Source organism: Phaethon aethereus (genome assembly GCF_964289735.1).
Source record: "Phaethon aethereus genome assembly, chromosome: 3".
Taxonomy (NCBI): domain Eukaryota; kingdom Metazoa; phylum Chordata; class Aves; order Phaethontiformes; family Phaethontidae; genus Phaethon; species Phaethon aethereus.
In genome coordinates, this window is record NC_138576.1 from 40,235,170 (window position 1) to 40,262,420 (window position 27,251).

The following is a 27,251-nucleotide window of genomic DNA, read 5'->3' on the forward strand; positions in this document are numbered from 1 at the left end:
GGAAAGCACAGTGGAATAATCCGGGGAATATGTCATATAGACAAAACACAACATTGAAGAATGCATCAAAATAAGAAACAATATGTCAACATATAGCACTTATTTGTTTTTCAATAACAAGTGGTGTCTGTTAATTTCTTATTCATTCTTTTTACATAAGAGTGAGTTAAATCTTTGAGAAAAAAACTGCTGCAGAACTCTTAAAATAGCAAACTAAAGAAACTCGGGATAACATAGTTTATGTCCATAGAAAAAAAAAGATCATGTCTTATGGGAAATAAATGTAACAGCAGTTACGCATTTACAAACTAGCAGTGTGCGTGTACATCTGGGTTTTCTGCTCATTAACAACTCATGTAAAACAACATTAATTGAATTTTCAGAAGCAATGTTTCTCCTGTACTATAGTAGTGGGATACAAGATGATAAAGTACCTTACTCTGAAGAACATAATTTTCCTGACCCAACCAAGAAAGCTCTTTTTCATGCTGTGTTTTCAATTCTACTATCTTTGTCTCTATTTCTTTCTCTTTCTGTGAAACCGTGCTGGTTAGCTGTTGAATCAAGTCACGAGCTGTGTTCAGATCCTCCTCTGCAACTTGTACTCGTTTTAGCAAATATAGTTCTCTCTCGCAACTTTTGATCGGAGAAAATGAGAAATCCTGGTGAAGAGAAAAAGTCAGGGAAACATTACACTGAGCTCATTGTCTACCAAAATTCCTTTCATGAATTTTAACTGGCTTGTCTGGCTCTTGGTAACCACATAAGGCACTTGAAGAGAAAAAAGTACAACCCAACATTCTAATAGCAAAACATCCTGCATTTACTTTAATGAGCTACTTTCTCATTTCCCACATATGTATGGGGAAAATGAAACAAAAAACAAGCAACAAACACCTCTCACACGAGAGCCATTACACAGCTACTAAAGTTATTCTATTACGCATCTTACATTTTGAAAAGCAGTAATGATTTATGTATTCAGTGACTAACTTTTTGTACAGTTTATAAGGAAGAAGGAAAATCTGTCATGGTACTGCAAATTCCGTTACCTTGGAGAAGTCAGAAGATACTATTAAATTATTCAATGCAATGCAAATAGGAAAAAAAACCCCAAACAGTAGTACTATTTAACATTCATAAGAGAATACTTTTTACTTAAAAATTTAATTTAAAATTTTCCTTTTTTCTACCACAAACTAGTAATTTTTAGAAATTTATAAGCATTCCAACTTTAAGCATACAGAACCACTCAATAGAATTATCCAAGCAACTGAAAAGCAGTAAGATTATACTTGCATATTTTAAAAATAAAAACTACTATTTGACTAAAGGAAAGTCTATTCAATATTTCAGCATTTGCCAATCTTGTGATAATTATTAACAGTCTTGACGAAATAGACTCGCAAACCAAGTTGTACATACTATAATTAAGAGCATCACTGACTATTACTTACATGCTGATAATCCACAGCCTGGTGTCCGAGATTATTAACAACTGATTGGCCAGACATAACTTTCCTGATACTCCCCTTTGAAGTCTGTTCATTTGTTGCAGCTCTTATTACCCTAGTAGCAAATAAGGCTTCTTCATTTAGGCAGAAAGTAAAATACAACAAAATTAAATTCAGAATTTAATGTCCTTTCAAAAAAATCTATTTGCATACAAATTAAGTATTCTACAACCTGGATTTTGAATTAAATATAGAAGCTGGAGAGCAATGAGACATTATGGAAAATGTCATAGTCATCAGTTCCTTACTTAAAAAATCCAAACAAGATGATAAAACAAAACCCAAGGGAACAACTGAAACAAGCAGCTGGCTAATAAATCCTTCATGAAACAAGGTTAGCCTCAATTCTCTGCTTGAGAAGGGGCCAGTTATCTAAGTATGCAGAAATGCAACATATTTTAAGCTATGGTGAAGATAAGACACAGGAATTTTCAAAATGGACTTTGGAGTGCAGACAGCGTACAAAGACATGCAACATTTACTTGTTACATCAAATAGCAACCTGACTGGAAATTAAAAATCAGGGAAGATCCCCCTAGAGAGTAATTAACATACATGGAACTATTCACAGCTTTGTTTTCTGAAATACAGAGAGAAACTACAAGTATTGCCTATAGCAATTTAAGCTAAGAGCTCCTGCTTAGGCATGTTATACCTGAAAACAAACAGGCAATGATCATTTTCCAAATCTAATACTTTTTACAATTCTCATACTACCCCCTCACAAAGGTGCTCCCTTAGCACCGATGATTAGGGGATTGCTTGATTCAATGCCATTCTCTTCCTAGCTATAGAGGTCCCTGCAGAATGCATCTTGGTGAGATTAACTTCTGAAGTCACGTGAAATCGCTGTGGAGAAAGGCTATAGCTAGAGAGGGAAGAACATGTTTGAATGAGGCCAGTGGCCTCATTTTCTCAGAACTCGACATCCACTTCACCACCTCCATCTGGCTGTACACCCTCCTCTTCTCCAGGGAGCACAACAGCAATGCACTGAGGAACCAAGGTCCCTTACTTTGACAGCTGCCACTGAAGCATCTCCCTAAGATGGGCAACACAATCCTAAACTGCTTTTCCAACACTACATGCAGGGTTTTTAAAAGCATTAGATGCTAGAAGTACTTTAAAACTTGGGTATCTGCAGAGTTATTTTCCCATGCCTCAGAGACAGCAAATATCATCTGCAAAGATGCTAAGCTGAATTATCTCATGAAACTCTTCAGGCTTCACACAAAAATAAAAAAGTTCAGTCCTTTACTTGAAAATCAGCTTTCACAGGACGACATTGGTATTATCCTTTCCTTAGTCTTACAACACGAGACATGAACAGAAAATAGGACTTTCTTTTTAGTGCTTCCTTTGTATTCTAGGAAAGCAAAGATTAAAAGAAACTGAGAATAAAAATTTGGCATCACACACAGAAGTTAGTGTGTTAGCAAATCTTTGCATTTACTGTAATGAAAAATGTAATTTGTAGATACTTATTTTTGAACAACAGCTTTTTCTATTGTTTTGGTCCTGCTGGTGAATAACAGTGGTGGTGTATGTGAGTGCAAATGAAACAAGACTACAGTGCAAAGCTGTATTTAGGTCTCTCTTCCAGCAACTTCATGCTACTACAAAAAAAAAAATTCAATACTTAATTGCATTTGGTTTTAGATGTCTTCTACAACATTTTGAAATTTTTTTCAATTGGTTGGTTGCTTTTTTGGGGTTTTTCTGTGTGGTTTGTTTTGTTTTTTAAACATGAAGCATGAACAGCAAAGCCCCCTGGCTCTTAAAACTCAGTCTTATTACAATAGAATTACCTTTAGATCTTGCTTTATCTGCAGGACTTTTGGCTTTCACACTGGTCTTTTTGGAAGTTTCTTTTGGTGTCTTCTTTTCATTAGCTGGAAAAGACTGTTTTGAGAGTGAAGTGGATTTCCCATACCCAGAATTTCTAATGATCCCATGAGGACCATATGAAGATTTCTTTTTATGTAAAGGTTCTGGACTTCTGACACTCTTGTACAACATTTGTTTAGTTGTCATTGATTCTGATCTTTCATTCTTCAAGGAACAAGGCCGAAGAGCCTATGACAGAGCACATTTGTTTAAAACAAGTTTTAGGCTCTAGTGTGACGTGAAGGTAGCTTTCACTACTAAAAGAACATAGAACCAGCTACCACAATTACACAGCTGTAACAGTCAGGGTGACAGGGAGCATTATTTTTAACCAAATTAATAGTATGTCATATTGCAGAATTTATTACCCTGTACTAATTCAGAAGTATACATAGTTCAAGTATTTTATAATGGTTCTGTTTAATTGTTCTGGGAAGTTGCATTATACATTACAGGATCTTTAGCTTACCAAAGCAGGTGGCTTGTGACTAAAGGTTAATGACAGCGAACACAGAAACCCAACCATGAAGACAGGAAGAGTGGCAAGCAAAGGAACTCTACTAAACCTATCATCAAAAACAGAGCACAAAACTCCTGAGACCAGGAAATGAGAAAGCTTAGTCTGTTGGCCCTGGTGGGAAACCCACCAGGATGAGTCAGCCAAACAACCTCTGTCCCTGCAATGCGTTGCAGACAGAAGGGGTGATTGCTAAGGGGTGTGGGGCTCTTTTAGGGGATAGAGGGAGAAGAGAATATGGGGATGGAGGGGGAAGATTTGAGATTGTGTATACATTGTTACAGACTGTTTGAGAGGATTGTGGGAATGTGCAAAACTCACGAGATGTTTAAGGAAAGGACAAAAATTAGGTGAAGGGAAAGATTAAGGTGGATCAGGTAGGAACAAGCATGGTAAATAAAGGGAAAACAAGATTAAAGAAGCTGGTGGCATGACCAGGTTGCTGGTCAGCATGCTTGTCTGACTAAGCCCTACATTGATAATTTAAGTCTCTCCTATATTCTTATTGAACTGTATTTCTAACTGTCCTCTCTGTAGGTAAGCTCTCTGTTCTGAGCCTGTGTATGTTCATACATGTTCCTGCAATGAGAATATGTGCTTGGACTCGCTACAGCTTGATCTGGGGACATGAAACTGCAGCAGCCTTGCACATATTGGGCTGGGCCAGGAAGAATCCTGCTGGTCCCAAAGTCCCCTGGATTTGGTTATGTCTAACAATAGCAATGGTAAGATGAGGGTTTAAAAAAAACCCCAGCAACAGTCGCTCAATTTCTAAACATCAAAGCATATCCAAATGACAGGCAGTCTAAAAAAATATATATCTTAAATGTATGTCTATATAATAAAAATCTGGTTGATATTACTTACCTCTTTAGTTTTGCTGCCTTGTGAAAGTGAAGAGTCTTGTACTATCTGTTCTCTTAGTACGTCAGGCTGTACTTCACTGGTCTGAATTTCTTTCTCAGTCACCCTCTGAAAGTTATCGTCATTCACAGTTGTCTGCAGAAAGATGCTCTCTTCTCTGTTAAATTTATCAAATAAGTTTGTCTCCCGAACTGTATTATTCTGTTGCTCTTTAAAGGGCGAATGGCTGACTACTTCATTTGCTGTGCTGCCTGCCAGTTTCACAGGACTACAAGAGAAAGGAATAAAGTCATATATAGTAAGAACTTTTGCCCTTTGCTTTTCTATCACTCTGGAAAAAGTAGGCCATTTTTCCTTTGTATCAGCAGTAAAGACTGCTTGAATTTGAAAGAGCCACCAGCCTCCTTTTAAGAACAACCTTGCAGATTTAGTTATAACAGCAAAAAAGACTAGGCTAAAGATTCACTGCCATGCTGTGGAACAAGAGCCACTTCCCAGCAGTGACTGTTTTTGAAGAGGTACCAAACTGGGCTACAAGATGAACACCTACACAGCATGCAATTAATGCTAATAAAACAATGAATGGTAATTTCTGCTGGGTGCAGCTATGCAATACGCTCCCAAAACTCATTTGCTAAGCATAAACTGTTTCTGACAGTTCCAAGGCCTGTGCTTCCTGCTCTAGATGCTACAGCTGGAGCAAACCAGAGGGAGGTATGGAGCACAGGCTAGTAGGAATCATGAGAGTAAGCAGAATAAGAGAATTTCATCTTCTCCAAGACTGTGGAGGTTGGAGAGCTAGGATAGGATGTAGGCTGAAATCCATGAACGGGAGAGGGGAAGATGAGCAGAGGGCTGGGAAAGCAGAGATCCTAGCTGTGATAGTTGTGAGAGTGAGGAACGCTCCTCCAAATGACTTGGCAACATAGCTGCTTATCAATCAAAGTTTGGGAATTCCTGGTCTAAACCAATTTACCCTGTATATTCATGCTACAATTTATTATAAAAACCATAATGCCAGTGCAAGACATAATGAAATTTAAATTTTTAATTAGGGAAAAAGACCGATGAGTTATTTTGTAAGCTGTTTTTCACAAATAATTAATGGACGCAAGTTATTACAATTCTTAAACGTATTCTGAAATAAATACCTTTCAGGCTCCAAATCAAAACCCCTGGTATTACATGAATGTCCTTTAATAGGTTTCATCAATTCTTCCACAGTAGGTAAATCTAATTTGTGCAAAATAATAAAACAATTTAAAAAAGACAAACTTAGAAAAAGTATTTATAAATAAGGACAACATTTAAAAATGTTTCATAAATGGAATATTAAAGATAGTACTAGATCACCCATTTTACATGCTTGTATAATGCATGCATGCCTTTGAGGTATTTACCCGATTCAGTGGTCGACATGTTTTTTGAATAGATGTCATTATTTTGTGAAGCACCTTGCACTAAGCCTTCCGAGACTGCCACTGCAGAATCATGCAGTTTTTGCTCATCAGTGTCTTCCAAAGACTGATCAACGTGATGATATGCTTGGTGTAATGCTTCGATGTCACTGGTGGTTTGTCCATAGGAAGTGCCTGTGAAAAATGAAGGTTCATAAGAGACACTAGAGGGCTTTCTGTTTTGGGAAACATGCCACTGGAGCCCATGTTTCAGTTACTAGCTTGGTCTGCTATCTGGTAAGAACAGTGTTTCCAGTTATGCAAAAAATTTATTAAAAACACCCTCATTTTTACTATAAAAATAAACAGTTGTCAAGTTAATCGGTACACACTAAATAGCCTCATCGACGGTTTGCATGCCTCCCCTCCAATATTTTTTCAGTACTAAAACTAACAGTACATGTGATACAACTATTTTAACAGATACCATCAGAGCCATACTCTGGATATAAGTGGCATACACTGTTGTACAAAGTTTTATAAAATACATTCTCTTATCATTGTGTTCAATGCTGCCAAAGAATTTTAGCTATGATGAATAATCAAAGGAGATGGTCTTTAAATCAAACTGCAATGTCAAAAGCAACTTAAAAATAACCAAGTGTAAAAAAGGTGTCCTTTTAGCAGAAACATGACTTTTTTCCCCAAAATATTTCCTCCTCCTTTCAAGATTCTTACTAAAAACCTTTTACTAAAAAGGGCTTCATGTTCACGGAGAACTTAAGAACAAATGAAGACACCAGAGCCATCTGTTCTGAAATAAGATTTCCGGTTTTGTTGGATTTTTTTTTTTTAAGCAACCCTTACCCGCTTCATTCATTTCAATTCCACTGGCTTCTTGAAGCAGATAATGTTCACCTAAAGCTACATCTGACATTTCAGCGGCCTTTTGAAGTTCTGTAGTTGAATCTTGTGAATCAAGTAATACAACTAAAACCAAGAATATAAATGTTAAAGAAAACATGATTCGCTTATTTATACTCCATCTACACTGGAATTAAGACTATACCAAAGCTTATCTTGATGCTTTAAACATGCAAAAATGCTATATAGATTATTCTAATGCCGTTAATGGTAAACTGATTATCTCTGACTGCAAGCATCTGAGTACTAACTAGATGTAATAAAATAAAAAATTATACTGATGATCACTTTGAAGTGCTAACATGTAGATTAATTTTTTAACCATTTCAGTCCAACAGACTTTCAGTAGAACACAATAAAATTAAGTGAAAAATATCAAAATAGTAAGAAAGTTTCAAAAATTTACATTTAGTGTTTTCCTACTTGTCAAAGTTTCTATTTTACCTTTAGCCAGCATGCTTGTGTTTGCTTCTTCCTAAGAAAAATAAATTTAAAAAATATTACTTTTGGAATTTCAGGGGGAAAAAAAAAAAATCTGTATGAACTTTAAGTGTTGGTCCAAAAACTAAGAATAGTTCTTAGAACTAAGCAGCATTTAGTGCTCCATGAATATGCACTTCTCAAACTCTCCTTAGGATGCCAAGAGGTCCTCAACACCCTGTAGTCTAACAACCCTCTCACAAGTGACCAGGAACCAAATTCCACTCTTCATAAATGAAATAATATTTTTGCACCTTCCTGGTTCTCTTATATTGTAATTTGAGAAAAGAAAATAAAATAGCAGTAAGTACATTACACTTCCATTCTATTCTTTTCAAATATTTATTAGAAATGCTACTCTAATAAACGTACATAAAAAGAATTACAATAAATAATTTATATATTATAGGTGAAAACTTGGTGCTCTATAGACTCCTTTCCTAAGAAAAACCAAAAGAAATCAGAATATGTGCTTGAGGAACGCACCTGATGTGCTCCAGCCACATGTGCTCCACATCAAAAGACCTGACTAACCTAGCTGACAGTGATACCCGCAAAGCTCATAAAATGTAGATTTTTGGGTCCTCTGTCCAAACTACTTTTCTGTACAGATCTACTCCCCTCAGTCTGTGTCACTTACTGGTGTAAACACCACCTTAAGAGCTCCAAGAGAGAGATTAATCACTACCCATCCTGTGGCTGAGGCTCCAACCAGAGCTCATAATTTCTGCACTACCATTCACAGCTCTTAACTCAAAGGAGGAATAAGCAGGCAATCTGTGAAGAACTTAAGCCTTTCAGTGATATATCACAGGAAATCTTATATCCTTAATGGAACAATATCGTCCCTCGACAGCTATGTTCCTTTCTTTCAGACAGTACATATTATATAAGGGTTTACTGTATTTACAGTTATACATTAAATATAAATACTTGATAAGTTATACCTGTTCTTGAGGACTTAAATCAACTCCTGACATGATGTTTTGATTCACCTCACTTCCCTCAATTTTAAAGGCAGGATTAGTATCCATTTCTTCTTCAAAGTCTTCACTGTAGCTGCCTGAAGAGTAAATTAAATTAAAATAAAATAGAATGTTTAGGAAAGATAAAGCAGTAAGGGAAAAGCTATTTCCATTTGCCCAATCTCTTGTCTAAGAACAGCTACTGCCACTATTACTGCTTTCACAAAGGCAACAGAAAGAAATGCAACAGAAAGACTTTGAGACTGGGTGTGGTACAAAAACCTATAGTAAAAGTCACACATGGTATCTCTAAATTAAAATTAAGTTTGTCTTATGACCAGATATATTTTACCTCTCTCTCCTCAAGGCCTACTTGAATTGACCCCTTTTGTTCAATCACTCTGTCTCTGGGGTGACAATGATGCAATTCCCCCACTAGTAGACCAAGTACTCTCTATATCCACCTTGACAACTCCAGGAGGTTTTAGGCTCAGATTCTGTATTTCTGCACCCTCTGACATTCTTTGGTGGCCCAACAGTCACTCTCAAGAGGTAGCATTATTTCAAAACACAAGCATGTCAGAGAAAGAATTTTACGAGCAAGCCAAATGCTTTTCCTTCAGTTACCTAGATCCTTCCATAAGTTCTGATTCCCTGTTCCTATATCTCCCCCACTCAGCTCCTGTGGTCAGAGGCTTCAGTGTCTGCACTATCTGTAACTCTTAAATCTAGAAGCATTGCAAAACACTGGTTTATAGCATACTAGTGACAAAACACAGGAAGAACCCAACTGACACACAATCTAACCCTCATGTGGAAACTGTGCTATGAAAAGTCACTATTTCAAGCATTCTCTTTGGTTTTTGGACTGTGAGAAGTCTGATCAGCTACAAATAGCTTTCTCACACTGACTTACGACATAGACAGTGTTTACACTATGCCTGCACACATATCATCCACAATATTCTTTGCTACTTCATGAAACAGCAATTTGGCAAAGACTAAACCAAGCCACACACAACACACAGATTGGTCATTTTGGGTATTCCACAGAAACTGTCTTCCTAAAAATTGCAAGTGTCTATTTCATAAAACTGACCATAACAATCAAGTAATTTCAACCGTTTTGTTAGGAAAAAGGCTACAAAAATTGTTGTAGCATTTCTGCTACAACTATCATGAACTGTTGCAGTCTACAGAGTAAATCAAGTTTTCAAGGAGAAAAGATTTCCTGAGATTAAGGTTTTTGTAAGATTTACAAATACAGCCTCTTACGGGAAATTTTGGGAGTTTCCCAAATTTTGGGAAAATGTTTGGGAAATTCAAGTTTGACAAGAGGACCTCTCAAAAGTTCAGCTGAATATATAAATTTGAGAATATAATCTGTTGATTAAATTACAGGAATACACTCTTTATCCTATGTTAGCAGAGAAGAGTGAAATAAAGAGAGATGACAAGTGAAAAACAAATATGCAAGATGGAAAGAGTATAGCATGGAAATTTGGCAGAAAGATCAGAAAAGACCAATACTGCAGATTAGAGATTAAACTGAGGCACAAAAAGACACTACAAAAATACTTCAGTGTCTTAACTGTCATCTGTAACTCAAACATTAAGATGTCTTTCAACATTGGGGTCACTTTTTCTTCTGTATTTGATTGACAGTTGCTCGGGGATTTTTTGCTGTTTTTGTTTTAGACATCAGTCACAACAGATTAAAAATCTACTTCAAAACAAAAAGCAGCACAAACCAAAAGCAAGCCCCTGAAACACTCTCTCTGAACACCTGCTGCACAGTCATAATGCAAAGGCAGACTAAAAGGCCAATGTGAGAACTACAGATCAAATCATTAATATGAAAATTACATCAGCTTTCAGATAAATAAAAGCTTTACCCACAATGGTCAGGGTGATATGGGAACAGAAGTCAATTGGTTTACACATTACTCAGAACAAAAAAAAGTGAAGATGCTGGACTGTCTTGTGAAACTGAAACCTTGAGAAAAGTCAAGTTTTCTCACTAGCTCCAAAGGCAACACAGAGTATAGAACAAGCTACGAGACTATAGTGCAACTTCCTCTTTCCAAACCTTTAAATTGCATCCCACTACAAACATGAAGATCCTACCCTATTCTCTGACACCCTGCTGTGAACTTGTTTGAAGACTTTGTATTTGAACTGAAGCTCTAATCCACAGCTTTCATTTCTGTTGTTCTGTTTAATGAGGTTCTCACAATTCTTAGTGTACACACAGTAAGAAAAAAAAAAAATAACGATTTTCAAATGAACAATTTTGAAAGATAGTACTACCAGATTTCTCTTCACGTGCAGATTCTTCTTCTTTTTCAGTTTTTTCATTTCTGAGAAACAAAATTAAATTTTTTCACTATTCTTGGAGAGCAAATAAATACATCTTTTTCTAACTCCAAACTTTGATTTTTATTACAATCAGCAATAAAATTAAAACCCGGAATTTGTCTATCATATCAAATCATAGGTAAGAGAAAAGTGGATAAATGTTAGGAATTATTAAAATAAATATTTTAAGATTTTTGTGTCCATAGTTAAAATTCTCAGTCTAACTCTTAAAATCACTCCCTTTCTGCATTCCCTCCAACATCTACCTTAGCTTTTCAAATAAATTTTTATCATCAGGTTTACCTCCTGTTCTGACCTTCTCATTCTGCATTAACAAGGAAAAAAACATACAAAACTAAAACCCAAGTCTCCTTCCTTTCCCATTTTCCAGTGAAGTTCAAGTTTTGTCCCTACCTAAAACTCTCCAGAACGCTGGCCGTCCAACTGTTTTCATTAGAATTTTCCTTTGCACTCAGCATTTTTAGCAAAGGCAGCCCCAACTGCCCCTTCATCCATTTCTTTCACATATGTTTGAACTTATTTTCTTGTTACTGGTTATAAATGGATCACCTTAGTCTATGAAGATTTTGTACCTTTCCTTTAGATTCATCATGTCTAAGGGGACACAGAATCTTTCCTGATCTGCTTCCTTATTATTATCAGTTGTTAACTTTTCATTTAGTTAAACCTTGCAATTAAGAATGTTAAATTGACTTGTGACTACTAAGTTATGTGCAAGACAGTGTAGCTACATCCACTCATCACCAAGTCATGCTCTCACCTTATTCCTTTCTTTTAGTTATTAAGCTCACTTCTGTCTATATTTTCCAAAAAAACCCAAACCAACCAACCAAAAAACTGACTGAAATCATACAGGATCTTGTCCCACAAAAATCTCAGTGGCCATGGTATTCAGGTACCCAAGTCACATGTGCCCACTAACACAGTCCACAACTTTTGTTCCCTCTAAATTACCGTACAAATGGCGCTAGCAACACAGAATCATTGGAATCCAGCTCTTTATTTAATCTTGAATAATCGATAGTAGAGGAAGCTTCTTGTTCAAGTTTTGCAAAGAAGATCTCTTTTTCTTTTTGTTCTTCCAAAGTATCCAATCCAACTCCCACGATACTTTGATTAGGCCCAGAAGCTAAAATTGAAGCTAAATTTGAAACAAAGAATAAACTAATTTTGTCTGTGCTATATGTCCACATAGAATAGTCATAACAGTTAAGAACAATTATAGACAGACTCATAAAATATTAACAGTCTCAAATAATCACAAGCTAGTATCAGGAGTCTTCAGCTTACGAGATGCAGCTGACAGAAGTGAAGAATCCCAACTTGCAATGAATTAAGGGAAACTGTTTGTAATATTTATTTAGATCTAGCTCACTTAATGAAATGGCTGTGCTCTCAGTTCTCACCATTTGTCTCCAGGCTGTCTCTACTTAAGGAGACAGCAACTCCATGACTTTTCTGAAGCTGCATCTTTTCCGCATGCTTGTTCTCATCACTTTCCCCCGTAGGCTGTGAAGTGTTCTGTAGCTTGATACAGCTTCCACTGGCTCCAAGCATTCCTAGGAAAAAAGTTTGCAATATTCTTGTATCTCATCTAAAACCTGTTTGTGTGACACTTCAGTCTTTTAGTCATCTTCCAGAACCATCAATTTTAAGCTTCTGTTGCAACTGCAAAGATACAGTCTCATAAATCGCAATCATCTAAGTTCAGCTTCTATTATGAAATACATAAATCTTATTAAAACACAGTTAATTATTATATACATTTTCTTCACAGCCTTCATATTTGCACACAAATCTATAGTTCAGCATGGGGCAAATACAACTGTAAAAATTCACTTACTGTAATGTTACTTATGGAGGACAATCACATACACAAAGCCTGAAAGAAGTTAACATTTCTGTATCAAAAGCCTTAAATTTTGTTTGATCTACTACCCACAGAATTTTGAGAATTGGTCCAGCAGCTCCTTTTCATTTGTTGCAAACTGAATACTTTAAGGAAAAAAATAGTAACCAAAGTTACTTAAAGGTCAGTGATGAACACCCTGTTCTTCAATTCTGTATGTTTACGCAACTACAACATGCAGTTGCTCTCCTCACTGTAATTTCATTGTTGTGAGGCTTCAACATCACCTTACCAACTTTAAGTGTGAATTCTACTCTCAGACAGAACGCTGCCTTATCTACTTCCTTAGAGAAAACGAAAAGCCAACTATTGCAGCAAATTGCTATTTAAATAAGCAGTACCAAGCCTCTTCTGCCTGCGTCTAAAACACATGTTTAGATTTGGATTTTTCAGAGGTTCTCTTAGGAGAAGAGCTATGAGAAAAGCTGCTTATACATTTTATCCAATGACATATGAAATGAATTAACAGTTCTCACAGAAGGGAACAGAAACCATGTCCGTCTTTTCCAACATGAATCTCCAGTTGGTGAAATAAGCTCGGAATTTTTTGTTCCGTCTGGCCAAATGATGTTTAGACTGTTGCTATGTCTTTGTACTGAACATACCAGGAGGGGTGAAGACATTGACAACTGCTCATTTCCTGCTGGCAGCGGACTGTGGGAGATGCGTACATCAATAACCCTTCAGATCAAGAACATTAAACCAGTCTTCCATGTGCTGATCAAGCGCTTCAACCAACTCTGGGCTGTTAATCTGTCCTCTATACAGGTGCAACTAAGTTCCTTTTAAGAAATGCCACATTTGCCTATATCATGACAATGGAGGTACCGCTCCCCTCGGTACTAAAAATGTACCAAGGGTGAGGCGGGGAAGGAAGAGTCTGAAGACCTTTTCCTTCCCTACTGGGCAGCCCTTAGCATGTGCATTCTGATTATAAGGGCCTCCTGTTAAGAAGTAGAAAGTTTTTTTTTTTTCTTGACTTGCAATGCCAAGTTTTATCAGGAGGCTAAGTGCATAAGAATCTACATATTGGAAATTATTTTCATATTCCTGTATCTAACTTCAGCTCCTTCCTGATACAGAGCTCTGACTGACTTGCCTTGCATACTACAAATAAATGGCAGAGACATTGATTTAAGGTCAAGCTCCACATGTATACAAAGTTAATGGCTAAATAAATTTTGCTACTATATTGAAAAGTATACAATTGAAAGCTCAATGCTGAACAGAAGTGAAAAAACATGAATAGTCAATTTGTCTGGTAGCTAAGTGCAGTAATTTAAAGTAATTTACCCAGATGGTACTCTATTCTAGTTATCAAGACAGCAAACAGCAGTCTGTTTGCAGCTGAGTCACAAGTTATTTTGCAGAGTTTTAGATTAGCCATAATCTCACCAGACCTCCAACACTCTATTTTTCAATGAGAATATGTTAACAGAATCAAAGATCAACTGTCACTGCCATCCTATGTAAGTTTTACAAGAAATGAGATGGGAATATACTTTGGTAAAAAGACAATCAGAACATTTAACAAAACAAAATTTCAGAGAAAAACATTTTCCTGAGTTGTTTTATTTAGATTACCTTAAACTCAATGAACTTTCTGAACAGACATTGATCTTGAAGGCTTCATGGGATTTATGGGATTTAAGCTACCTAATATTTTTTAAGTATTTTGCCAGTTCAAACCAGACCAGAGCTTTTTTAAAAAAGCACCTCCCATAATAATCTGAAAATCAAATACTGTTTTGCAGCCATTGAGTTTTGCAAATCAGCCACTCCCAATTCCTGGACACCCACACCCCCCCACACCCCTGATTACAGGGGATACTCCCATTGCTAACGAAGGCAAAAATGTTTTTTTTACTCATCCTACACAATCTAAACTCTAAGAAATCTATCAAACTTGGAAATAATATCAATTTGGATAGATTTCAAAGTCTCTTTTCAGCACGTTTTTTGGCTGTTTGAACAGTCCTACTGATTTCTGTGGGACTTGCAAGAGTGATTTTTGGGGGTATTTGTTACTTTTCATAAAAACTTCTTGAAGCAGCAGTTTTCTTGAACTCCAAAGATTTCACTATCCATATCTTCACATGCAATATTTTGTAAGGCTCATGATATAAAGCATTCTTTTTTAAAGTCCTGCAACTTAATTAGAATAAAATTAATGAAACAATAAACCTGAGTTTCGCTTAGAAAAGTATTTCTAAGCAACACACTTGCAGAGAAAAGTTTAAGAACAAACACAAAGGACTCAAAGCTACAGACAAACATCTATTGAAAAATTAAACTTTTCTCCTTAATCTGACCACAACTGTCAGAATTGAGCCATTTTACCTTCTTAATATCATATAAAATACAGTAAATTTGTTACCCTCAGAATTGTCTGGACTGTCAGAAGTGAGGCTTCCTTCTTCTTTGTTTAAGTACGAATTTTTCTTGTCCTTATGAAATTTTTCCAGCATTTTGAATTTAGACAAAGCCTTGCTGCGAGATGCACTGGAAGAAGGTTTAGGAGGAACTACTTTTACATGTACATAAATATTTGTAAGTTTTTATACATAATGGACAAGGAATAGAGAGAAAAAGAAGATGTGAGAATTCAAATTTACACTTCTGAAGAAGTAATGCAGTTCAGTTTCTTGTAATTGAATTATCTACAATTTTCTAGCTATAACTAAAAATTAAAGTTAATACTCATAACTTCTCAGAATAAAACTCTTTTTTTACCCTCTTTTTTTTATTTTTAAGAAGGACAAATTCCTTCTTTCTCCACATATATCTTGCATTCAAATACACTGTTCTGGGAGCTACATATATTACCTGAAAACAAAGAAAACTAGTAAAACTACAACAATAAAAGAAGTTTTGTACTACAATTTTTGAAAGAAAGCATCTAGATCGGTTCAAAGAAAAGCAGAAAAACATAGGTACATAAATGTGAATTATTACTGTCTTTATCACCATCTGGTAAAAACAGTGCCTGTTGTTCGCTCAAGCCCTTGTGAGGGCTTACTCAGCAGCACATACAACCAAACGCCTTCCGTTCACATTAGTAGAATTAAGTTTTAGATAACAGTACCTACGCTGAAAACTGCGCTCTCTCATGATAGTCACACTACACACTTTATATATCTTAGGCTAGCCAGATGCACTGTGTTAGACTTTTCCTTGTTCAAACTGTCAGGGTGGACGGGGCTTCTAAATTGGCTAATTCAGCGAAAACTCTTAGGTGCCGGTCTTTTGAATTTACCTTGATACAAGAGAAAGTAGGGGGATCAGGCCAAATACTGCAATCTAGAAACAGGGTTATGGGGAGATGTGATCAGAAGCTAACATAACTCAGACACATCCAAGATGACTAAATAAAGCTGGTGAGCATATGGCAGGTGCAGTGTGAGAAGAGAAAAGGTATGAAAATCCATTCTGATACAGTGCACGAGTCCCTTATTCCCTCAACTGATGTCCAAGTCCACTAGTGAGGCATCATTTCTCTAGATTTATATTCTCCCACATTTATTGGGAAACTAGAAGTGTTGACAGCATGCCTTCCGTTGTAAATAATGCAAACACCTGATGCCTTTTAAAACAGTAATTTGAAATAATTTCCAAAGCCCTCCTATCACTCATTTCAAATATTAAGCCTAAATAGATTCAGTTTTAGCGTTTATCTCCCAGACCGAGATGCTTTATAGCTATTCTAAGCAAATGAGACTTATGAAAACAGAGCAGCATATACACTTTAGACAGCTAACATAGGGAAATGTTCTATAGGCTACACAGTAGATCACCAACGTGATCTAAAGACCAAGTGCCAAATATTTCTTTGTCATGGCTCTCCAAAATATTATTGATCTGCTTGAATTTAACACCAAAGCCACATTTAAACTAGTACATACAAGTTAATTGCTAGTCATTTACACAAAAATATTTCATGGATCAATTCTTAACAACTTTTAATTATTCTTTGGAGTTTCTCTTCAGGTAGCATAAAAAGTGACCTCATGTAACAGGTTGAATATGAAGTTACATTGGCTAAAATAATCCTGTAGATTAAACAATTTAGTTTGTCATTATTACAACAACTGTACTGTTTCCATTCGGGGGGGCAGCATGCACAGGGCAGCCTACTCATCAGCAGGGGGAAAAGAATAGATAAACAAATAGAATACTTATCTGACTGCAGTCTTGGAAATCAAAAAAATAGAAGGGTGAATTTTAGTATTTCTTGAGTATGAAATACAGAAAGTGTAAAAGCTTTTCTGTTTACTAAACATACTGACCTTTGTTTAGATTTTTCAAAGTTATACTCCCACCCCATCCCCACTAGCTTACATTCAATACTGCCTGTCCTCCTACATCACTATAAGTAGTGATGTATGATGTAATGACAATTGAGCCGAAGTTCACATAGTTATTAGTTTCTTCTGGAAATGACAAATGAAGTAAGTGGCAGCTTGCTTCCAATGAGAACACTATGGTCAGATGGACTACTTGCAAAGGATCTTCTATAGGAAAAGCAGTAGTAATACAAGGGTGATATTGAATAAATTTAACAAAACACATTTAATCAAATACCAGACTGGGAATCTGAGTGAGGACTCTTTTGTTCACTATTTTCCACTATTTCATCATGGCTTTCCATCAGTTTCTTCTCGTTTCTCAGTTTAACAAATCTTGTTTGAAAATCTTGAAAAGTAAGACAAACAGCAAGAACAGACAGGCAAGCCAGACAGGACAGGAATTCTTATTAGCCAATTTCTTTTTATCATTTAAATGACAAAAGCAAGTAGAAAGGACATTAATTAGAGGTCGGTCTTTAACCTGTCAAATATGGAGGACAGTACCTTGAATCATAATTTGCGCATTTCAGTTTAAAGCTGAAGAACAAAACAGTTCAAACGTGCCTAGAATAACAAGTTGAGTTATTTTAAAATGTACTTTATACTTCGCAGCCAAACGAACAGAAATAGTCTATGCTGTTTACCATTAATCCACAAAACCAAGTGAAAACAGGCTATTAGTTTAAATCTCTACCTATTTCCTGGCACTTCTGCAACATGATGCCTTGGAAAAAACAATTAGACAACAAATGAACGTACAGCAAGTATTCTGTCTTCCAGTCATCTGTCTTTGTGTCTTTCAAGAAGGCATGATATAGATACCTAACTAACTAAAAAAAAAACCCTCTAACTGGAAACAACTTATCAGATGAGTGCATTAATCAAGCTAATTAGCTAGACTTTGTACTTTGTTAATATAACAATATCTCTATACAGTGCCACCCAAACACATCAACTCATATATATGGAGCACGCATTTGTAATGAGGTGCTGCACCGTGCATGGAAGTAAGATATATACATTTACATAAGTTTGATTTGTGATGACAAAACACTTTAAAAATAGTAATTCTATTAGCTGACAGCCTGTTAATAAAGTGCAACCAATGTGGAGGTTCAAGCCTAGAAGAATACACAAGGATCTCCACAAAATTTCAAAGAATGCCAACATTACACTTTTCAGAAATTAAATTCAGCTTATTTCCATGTTGGTTATAATCACAGCAATATTATTATTTTTCCCTGCAGAATAATTAGTTTGCTATTTAGGGCACATTTAATAACCTTACAAAAAGCTACAAATCTAACTCCTCTTCTTCTCAGTCATCGCATGCAGTAACTTATATTGCAATGCTGCTGTGCCTTCATCCATTAGTAATACATCTGAGCAACGTACTACACAACATACACCTGCTGATGAATATTAGACCTAGCAAAACTGTATTTGACTTGGAAGCATTCAAGACAGAGACACACACACACAGAGGAAAAAGGAGCAGTTCTAGAAGCCTATACACACCGAATTCCTTAGTCACCTGACCAGTTGTTTTAAAACACTGCATGTATATCTAGATGAACTAAAATCATAGCATAGTTTGTAGTGTGTACACACATGTATAAATCCCCCTTTATGTGTGGGATTCATCAGTCATAGCCATATAAAAGTTACTTTTGCAACTGCAGAGGAAAATTCAGTATATACAGAAGGTGGCCAAGCTGCCCTCTGCAAATGGCTCTTTTGACTCTAAGTTAATTGCCTTACAACTAGACTCTAGTTAGCAGAATGGCATTGATCATAGTACAGACTGCTTCTTAGACTTCTTAAACTGCTAGATTAGTTCCTAATCTATCACAGTATATGTTAATACAACTGCTACCATTTGTAAGTGTCCAGTGTGACAAGTATAGCCCTTTCCTCAGGGGTGATACAACCAGGAGCTCTGCTTCATGCCACAGAGCTATCCTCTTCTTACAAAGATAGAACCTGGCAAAACCTCTAGTAAAACTTAAAGGCCTCTTTGCTTGACAGTTTTAAAGTACTAGGTGGGGTATGGCTTACTGCATATATCCCACAAATGCAAAATTCACAGAATCACAGAATCACTAGGTTGGAAAGGACCTTCAAGATCATCAAGTCCAACCATTAATCCAGCGCCACCATGTTCCCTAAACAACATCCACACGTTTTTTGAAGACTTCCAGAGATGACGACTCCACCACCTCCCTGGGCAGCCTGTTCCAATGCCTGACCACTCTCTCGGTGAAGAAATTTTTCCTAATATCCCATCTAAACCTCCCCTGGTGCAACTTGAGGCCATTTCCTCTTGTCCTATCACTAGTTACTTGGGAGAAGAGACCAACACCCTCGTCGCCACAACCCCCTTTCAGGTAGTTGTAGAGAGCAATAAGGTCTCCCCTCAGCCTCCTCTTCTCCAGACTAAACAACCCCAGTTCCCTCAGCTGCTCCTCATAAGACTTGTGCACAGAGTGGTGACAGAGGTGTAGATGAAATAAAACTAATAATCTGGCTGGCACAAATGGTGCTCGGGAGGAATTCAGTGCACAGATCTAGCATATCTGCTAGTGTTTTGTATTCTCAGTTTTATTACGTCCAACTGCCAAGACACGTTGGCCTTTTGATTCAAAAAGCATTACACACAGATTACTTTCAACTCCCTCCAAAAAAATCAAGCTCCTCATCAAGAGTATGAATATGAACAGGCTAGCTTCTTTTGCAAGTAAATGGATTCCGTACTGGCAAAACTGGGTAGGCTCACCTTCTGAAGCTTTCCCTGTCACAGGAGAAGCTTTTTTTAAGAGAGACCTTAAAAAGTTTACCAGAATTCTCTTTTTATTTTATACGTCAATAAACTGCAGAGCAAGCATGTTCAGTTTTAATAGCTTTACCTCTAGTTAAACTACACAGCTGATAAGATATTCTTAATTTAAAAAGTAACAGTGGTGGAATTGGTTTGGATGGGAACAACTTGATATAACCACATTTCTTCTTATTCTGCTTTGCATTGTACTCCACCCATACAAGCACTGTTCTCTAAAACTTGTAATCACCCTGTCTTCTAAGTATCTATTCCTTAAGTACCTAAGTTTTTTGCTTTAAGTAGCATGAGAAGCATCAAAGTGCTTTATGGGTTGTCTCAAGCATCTCAGAAAAACCATGGAAGAATGATGAACTTCTAAAGTCACCTGAAAACTTTCTTTAATAGTATGTAGAAAAATGAGGTCACGCTAACCACTTAATTCTCACACTTTGCTGAGCAAGAACACTCTGTCCTTCCATTTTTTGAAAAACTGCAAACAAATCATAATATCTCAGAACTAACAGATACATAGTTGCACTGCCTAACAGGAACTCTCTCATACCCATCTGAGTTTTCCAGCAACATCTTAAAAGGCCAGAGAGACATAAGCAGTCCCGACAACACGTACCAGGGTTATGCCTAAACAGCACAACTGCTGACTAACTCCAGTGACAACATTGACAGGACGGAACTATGCTTAAATTCAGAGACTACCAGCAGTATCTTAACTCTGTCATATTAAAAACTGATTTCTGGAGCTTTCTGTTAAGTTCCAGTTGTAAGTTATACAAATAATGAAAACAAGAAGCCACCAATTACTACAAGAACAAGAGGCAATCACCCTGTGGAAACTAACTACTCACAGGCTTTACTACCCAATAAGAAAACAATGAAGAAATGGAAAACTAAAGGTGGAAAGCTTGCAAACAATAATGTATTTTCTTCCAGAACTATGTGACCAAGTCAATACTGAACTAGCAATAATGTCATCACAGCCCTTTTCCCCTGGAGCCATGGATCTTGGCAAGGCAAAATGCTGAGAATACTGACAGACATACATCTCCGAATCAGCTGCTGTTGAAAAGTTTTTTTGTGCTTCCCCAACCTATTACAAATGTTGCAATTAGCATAAGATTATACAAATTGGTCTTTTTCCGCTACAGTTTTGAATACAGAAATCTATAAAAAGTCAGTCTGAGGAAAAGGTTGATTACAGAACACATCTACAAATATTTCAGCAGAATTCCTAAGTTACATTTTCTAATTATCTATTTATAATGTATTTACTCTTTACAAGTTTTAATAACTTGAAAGCTACAGAAAAAACATCAGAAAGCTTCTTTACAGCTTGAATACAATCTCTTTTTAAAAAAATACAGTTACATTTGAGTTTTATTGCAAACTTGCATTGTAATGTTCTAAAGCACTTGAGTGGCATCAACTTAATCTGCAACCAGGCCTATATGAAGTATGAGAAAGAACTAGCCTGACCCCCTGTGGCCAAAAAATTGCAAAACGACATTATTTACCACAATCCAAATCTTCCTCAGATATCCACCATGGCACTGAATCCTTTTTCTTCGTTTCTTTTTTCCTGGGCTGACCCAATGTCTCAAGAATGCTGGATTTTTTATTTGAATTTCCAAGTGAATCATCTGAAAGAGACTGAGTCAATTGCATACAAGATTAAAGACAGCTTTTACATTTTCACATTTTTTAACTGTCTTTCAGCCACTCAATTCTGGACATCTGAATTCACATGCCTCTCTTTACTCCTCACTGTCTGCCTTTTTTGTAGATACATGACAACGTTGAGCAAGAAACAATAACTATACTCATGTGGCACAATACTGCATATTATAATAACCCCACTGCCACAATTTGGGTATGTTAAAAGTTAACTGCTTAGTAGAGTATATGTTCAAATGAACAGCATACTTAGCTCTTTTTCAACTAGTTACAACATATAAGAACCAAAATCCTGGCTACATCCCTGAAGATAATGAAGTAAAGCAGAAACAGTTTTGCGTTGGCCTTGCTTTGTACATGTACATTATTAATATTCCAAAAATAAACCTTCACAAGCAACATTCTAGCTCCCAGCAAACCAGATTTCAGAAATTAATTTTATACTTAGTGTTCATGGAAATTAATAGAAATGCCAGAGCCAGTCCTACCCAACTCTGTGTATTAAACTTTCATGTGTGTTAGTCATTCATGCCAATTTTAACTGATGTCTTAAATCAATGGAAAGAAAAAGTCTGAGTATGAACATCCTATGAATTTAGGTTACCGAAGAGTAACAGGAAGGAAAAGACAGACACTTCATAAGACAACACAACTTTTTTGAAGTGATGCACCTTTTTTTAAAAAAAACAAACAAACCTACTAATCTCTGCTCCTTTCCTTTAAGAAAGCTCTTTGTGGCTTACAGCAGGCTGAGAGCAATAATTAGCTGTTCAACACTGAACAAAGAAATATATTCATTAAGCTAGTGCACTGCAACCTTATGTGCTATGTATTCGTTCTGCTTAAAAGCAGTAAACATGGGGCTAAGGGGAGTGGCATCTAATTTTTTAGCCATAATTGTTGAAACCATTTTTCCTCAAGTGCCTTACAGAACACAGTGTATAGAGTAAGCAAAAGCCATAAAGCACACGACACAAAGAATTCACATACGAAATGCATCATACGGGAAAATTTCAAATGCTTCACTTTTAGAATAGTCACAAATAAGGAAATGTGATAGTATAAACAGAATTCTAGAAGCAACAGGATCGTGGGTACTTAATATGTAAAACACAAGAGGATGTTTTATTAAAACAAGCCTCTTCAGTCCACTGCCTGATTCCTATTGCACAAAAAGCACTATCATAAAAGTCTACCTTTACTATATATCAAATGCTTCAAGTTATATGAGCCTAACAAGAACATCCATAAATCAAATGCCAATTATCCAAAACCATAATTGAATAAAAAAATAATTCTAAGAAAATAATATTCTTATGAATATCTGTCACCACGAATATCTTAGAGCTCAGTTTTACTTGAGAAAATTAAATGCCTCTCATGCAGTCTCAGAAAGAAAATTCAAGTGTTCTGAGCCTTGCACTGTAATAAACCACAATTTTAATAAATTACGAAGCTGCAAGACAACAGCATGTATTGCAATTTAAGTTGGCTCAGTGATGTAGAACAAAACATTCTTAGTAAATGTCCTATAAATAACAACTTCCTTACACTAGTCACAACACAAGCGCCATTGTCCCCAAAGGTTGGGCTGCCTGCTGCTAGCTAGTAGTACTGACAGGTGCTTGATGCAGGCTCTGTTATCACTTGCTGTTTCTTTTACGACTAACAGTATCCTCTACTCTGCAAGCAGAACTTCAGTGATGCTCATACTCCTTAGAGTATTGTAACCAAAGAAACTGAAACTCCCACAGGTTGTTCTCAAGTTCTGGAAACTTTCTATGTCCAGCCATCTTGTCAACTGCAGACAGTAAAGTTGCAGCAGCTGGGAAAGAAATGCTGACACAAAAATACTAGTGCATTTTTCCCAACATGTCAGTTGTCCCAACAGCAAAACTTACAGACTTTTTTTTTTCCTTTGAAAAAAAGTAAACAAATAAATCAATTTTCAGTGCTGGTAAGCAGCACTGATTTCTCCCTTTCCCTCTTCTATGAAACAACCTGTCAGCCTTTCAGGAACACAGACACAGGCAGACACACACACACAAAGTGTCAGTTGTTTAATCTCAACTTAAATAAAAGCCAAAAGGTAAATTTAAAAAACTAGGACAACTACATGGCACATAATCAGCATACCACCTCCTATACACATGAAGGAACTTAAGAAACGAGATAGGTAATACAGGACTGGATCTAAAACACTCAGACTTTTATGACCAGTTGTGCTAATTATTTCATGAAACAAGTCTTTTTCAATAAAAGAAGTCTACTCCACATTATATTTTAAGTATAGAATATTATTTTAGTATATTTAATCTTTTAATAAAAATTTTAAAAGTTTTTCAAACATGGTTTAATGTGTACTCTTCCAGGTACTATTCTACAGATTTTCTAATAAAGATGGTATAGCCTTTCCTTTTGAAAGTCTTTCTTCTCAGCTGTCTATGAGTATCAAGTAGAACAAGAGTCAACCTAGAAGACTAGTAGCAGACAATGGCTTTTTTCCTAACTTTGCTTTGCTTGAAGTGCCATCAAAAAAAGCCATTAATTGAAGCACTATGTATTAGAAACTGCTCCTCGCACTGCATGTCCCAAGAGAACTTCACAGCCAACACTCAGAAAACTCAGGAGCTATAACAACATGACAGATGATATGTAAATTAAAGTAACAACAGGGGAAATACAGCAAGATACTGGTGGTGGTGAGTGGAAGAATCACAGGCACACAGACAATGGAGGAAGAAGAGAAGAATTACGGATGACAACAGGCCATTCTGGCAAGGGGTTGGGAATAAGTGTGACCAGGCAGACATTTGTGTGTGTTTCTCTATAATGATAAAGCCTAGAAAATGCTCTTCACTGTTCAGTGCATACGCCAAAAGACTTTTGTTTAATCCTCATATTAGACCTGCACCATGCAACTGTATATACAGTCTTTCTTTTAACTTTATATGTTTTAATCACAAACATACATACAACCCTCCCCCCAAACAAAGGCAGTTTCACTATCTATGAGTTATTTAAAAGGGAAAAACCATCCTGCTCTGTTTCTTCTCTGAAAGATTTGCTTAAACATATTAAGGCTTCCTCAAACTACTAAGAAACAGTTTCTGCTGTTCCCCTCCACTGTTATACTCTCAACACAAACATCACCTACAGTGATTTCAAGCAACAGAGCACACCAGTTTCTCATCTTTCTAACATTAAACGGCTGCACACTTTTTATAAAAAAACAAAAGCAAAGGGAGGGACGTAACAGAAGATGCATGCATGTAAAGTAACAGAGTAGATAATGTCATTGTTATTTGGGTCTGTATCTAGCTGGCAAAACATAAAACAATGCATATTTTTAATGACTGGATTGGCAGTATATGTGTTTAAGTAAGCTCAAACACTTTACAAACAGTTTTGGTTTGAAATGATAAAAAGCAATTAAGATGTAAGGTATTAAAAGTTACATTGTCTGCAACATGCCAAATACCATTTAGAATAATTCAATGCAGCTATTTTGATTTTTTTCTAATTTAGGCATTCTCAATGTGAGCAATAGCTGAGGAGCAAGAAGAGCATGTCAAATGAGGAACAAAATACCAGAAGCAATCATATACAGAGTTTTGTCAGAAGCACAAAACAAATAAAAGAATAAACCTCCTTTCTCTTCCCCAGAGCAACTCCCTTCGTAATAATAGTAAGTAAAGAATTGACAGAAATGCCGAGCCTAATTTTCTATTTTTACTAACATCAATAATTTCAGTGAATTCAAGAATGTTAACTCAATTACATCATCAAACCAAAAGACAAAATCTACCTTTAAGTTATTTGTGAATCTTAATTTTCAGATGGCATTCTGGTTTTCTGTTCTCTCAATTTAGCATTGCTCAGTGAAGTTACATTTATTCTGTATCTGTAAACACACCTCACAAGCTGCATGGTCAAGGCAGAGTTACAGACCTACCTGGAAGAGCTAAAATCGTCTTGAAAAAGAAGCCTCTGCTTACTACAGACCTTTACTACACAGTACAAAGTGCAATTTTTATAGAAACTAGCACCCACATTTTTCACAAGTAATTAAATTGTAGCACAACCTCTACATCAAAAAAACTTTAAGCATACATTTCATATAACAGAGATCCCAAGAATATTTTCTGCTGTCATTAACTATACTTACATACAGTAACAGAATCTAGTAAAGGTTTTATGTATACAGTATTTGCATCTTAGAAGTATCACACTGTGATAGGTCTATATGCAGTGAAAAAACTATACCAAGTTAGGGCATTTTGACCACGTCCAATAATTGTTAGCTTAAGTCATAACCCACAGACTTGTGTGATTTTGCCTATACTCAAAATCATCAAGCACCATGAGGAAGAAAAGGAGTCAAATTAAATTTTTGTAGTCACTACAACATACTTCATTTTGTTAGGATTAATACAGTAATTTTTAAATGGAATTCAGTAAAACAAAGCTTGCATCTACATACAAGAAAAGTTTTTATCTCATTTTCAATTATGTATCAGTTTGAAGCTTCTGCTACTAAATAACACACAGAATTAAACTGAAACAAAAATCATGAAGCAAGGGCTTTTTTGGAAGATATAACCTAGCAGAGAGAAAATATTTAATCACAAAACTGTTCTCTTGATTTCAATACAGCAAAATAGTATGAATTAAGTTTAGCAATGAGGTGAAAACCCACACATAAGACAGCTCTGTGAACTGTGTGATAAAAGCACAGCTGCATCTTCCATTTCATATTCTTCCATATTCAATCTTCCCCCTGTATTTTAACAGGAAAAAGGAACGTATCCTTGCTCTGAAACATACCTCTTTCAGAAACTCTTCAAACTGTTCATCTAATTCTTCTTTTGAAAATCGATGAGCCATAATCTGCAACTGGATGTTACCTTCCAAACAACTGAATTTAAAAACTAAGATTTAAAATAAAAATTAAGTTAATTAAAATCATTCTGAAATTAGAGGTAGCGTAGTGATTTGCTGCTTTCATAGAGAGCTATAAGAAAAAAAAAATCTCAAGAGATGCCAGATTTCATTCTTCCCACTCCTAATCTAAATCATTTACTGAACAAGACAATCAATGCAAACATACTTGGATTACCCAAATTCCTTAAAATAAAAATACTGATTTCCAAAACAACAGTTTCAGCATTTAAACTTTAAGGGATAAATAAAATATGATTCTCTTCACCATCTTTAAATTTTTTCTTGAGAGGACAGCTCTCTTAGCTACCCACAATTAAGCATTCTTGCAATGATCAAACAAGAATAAACTGCAGTAATACTTCCCATCCATTTTTAGGGCTTTTAATTCCTTTCTATGCTTATTCTCCAAAACTGGAGACATCTGGCATTGTGACTTTTGTTTCATCATCTCTGCTGTGCTTAGGACAATAGTAAACAATAAATGCATGAAAGTCTTTAAGATTAGAGGACGACATTGGGTTTGATCTGCCCTGACACTGAAAGTCAATGGCACTTGCCCCCCTCCCATTCGCAAAAGTCTGTGTTGACTTCTCAAGTACAAAATATGCTCCACACTCA

At 36.1% G+C, this 27,251-nt stretch overlaps 1 protein-coding gene across 1 annotated transcript in view; it reads right to left on the reverse strand.

Annotated features, from left to right (window-relative positions):
* The window catches only part of CEP162 (centrosomal protein 162), a gene marked incomplete at both ends in the record, with an annotated part of 45,889 nt that extends 19,313 nt beyond the window's left edge, over positions 1 to 26,576 (reverse strand). Inside the window, 15 exons of the mRNA XM_081998511.1 lie at positions 435 to 662; positions 1,458 to 1,588; positions 3,323 to 3,590; positions 4,786 to 5,050; positions 5,934 to 6,015; positions 6,183 to 6,374; positions 7,047 to 7,169; positions 7,548 to 7,578; positions 8,582 to 8,646; positions 10,859 to 10,908; positions 11,882 to 12,068; positions 12,334 to 12,486; positions 17,418 to 17,528; positions 21,533 to 21,665; positions 26,517 to 26,576. Of these exons, the coding sequence (XP_081854637.1) occupies positions 435 to 662; positions 1,458 to 1,588; positions 3,323 to 3,590; positions 4,786 to 5,050; positions 5,934 to 6,015; positions 6,183 to 6,374; positions 7,047 to 7,169; positions 7,548 to 7,578; positions 8,582 to 8,646; positions 10,859 to 10,908; positions 11,882 to 12,068; positions 12,334 to 12,486; positions 17,418 to 17,528; positions 21,533 to 21,665; positions 26,517 to 26,576 (2,079 nt within the window). The remainder of the gene's footprint in view (positions 1 to 434; positions 663 to 1,457; positions 1,589 to 3,322; positions 3,591 to 4,785; positions 5,051 to 5,933; positions 6,016 to 6,182; positions 6,375 to 7,046; positions 7,170 to 7,547; positions 7,579 to 8,581; positions 8,647 to 10,858; positions 10,909 to 11,881; positions 12,069 to 12,333; positions 12,487 to 17,417; positions 17,529 to 21,532; positions 21,666 to 26,516) is intronic.
* Between the last annotated feature and the right edge of the window lie 675 nt (positions 26,577 to 27,251).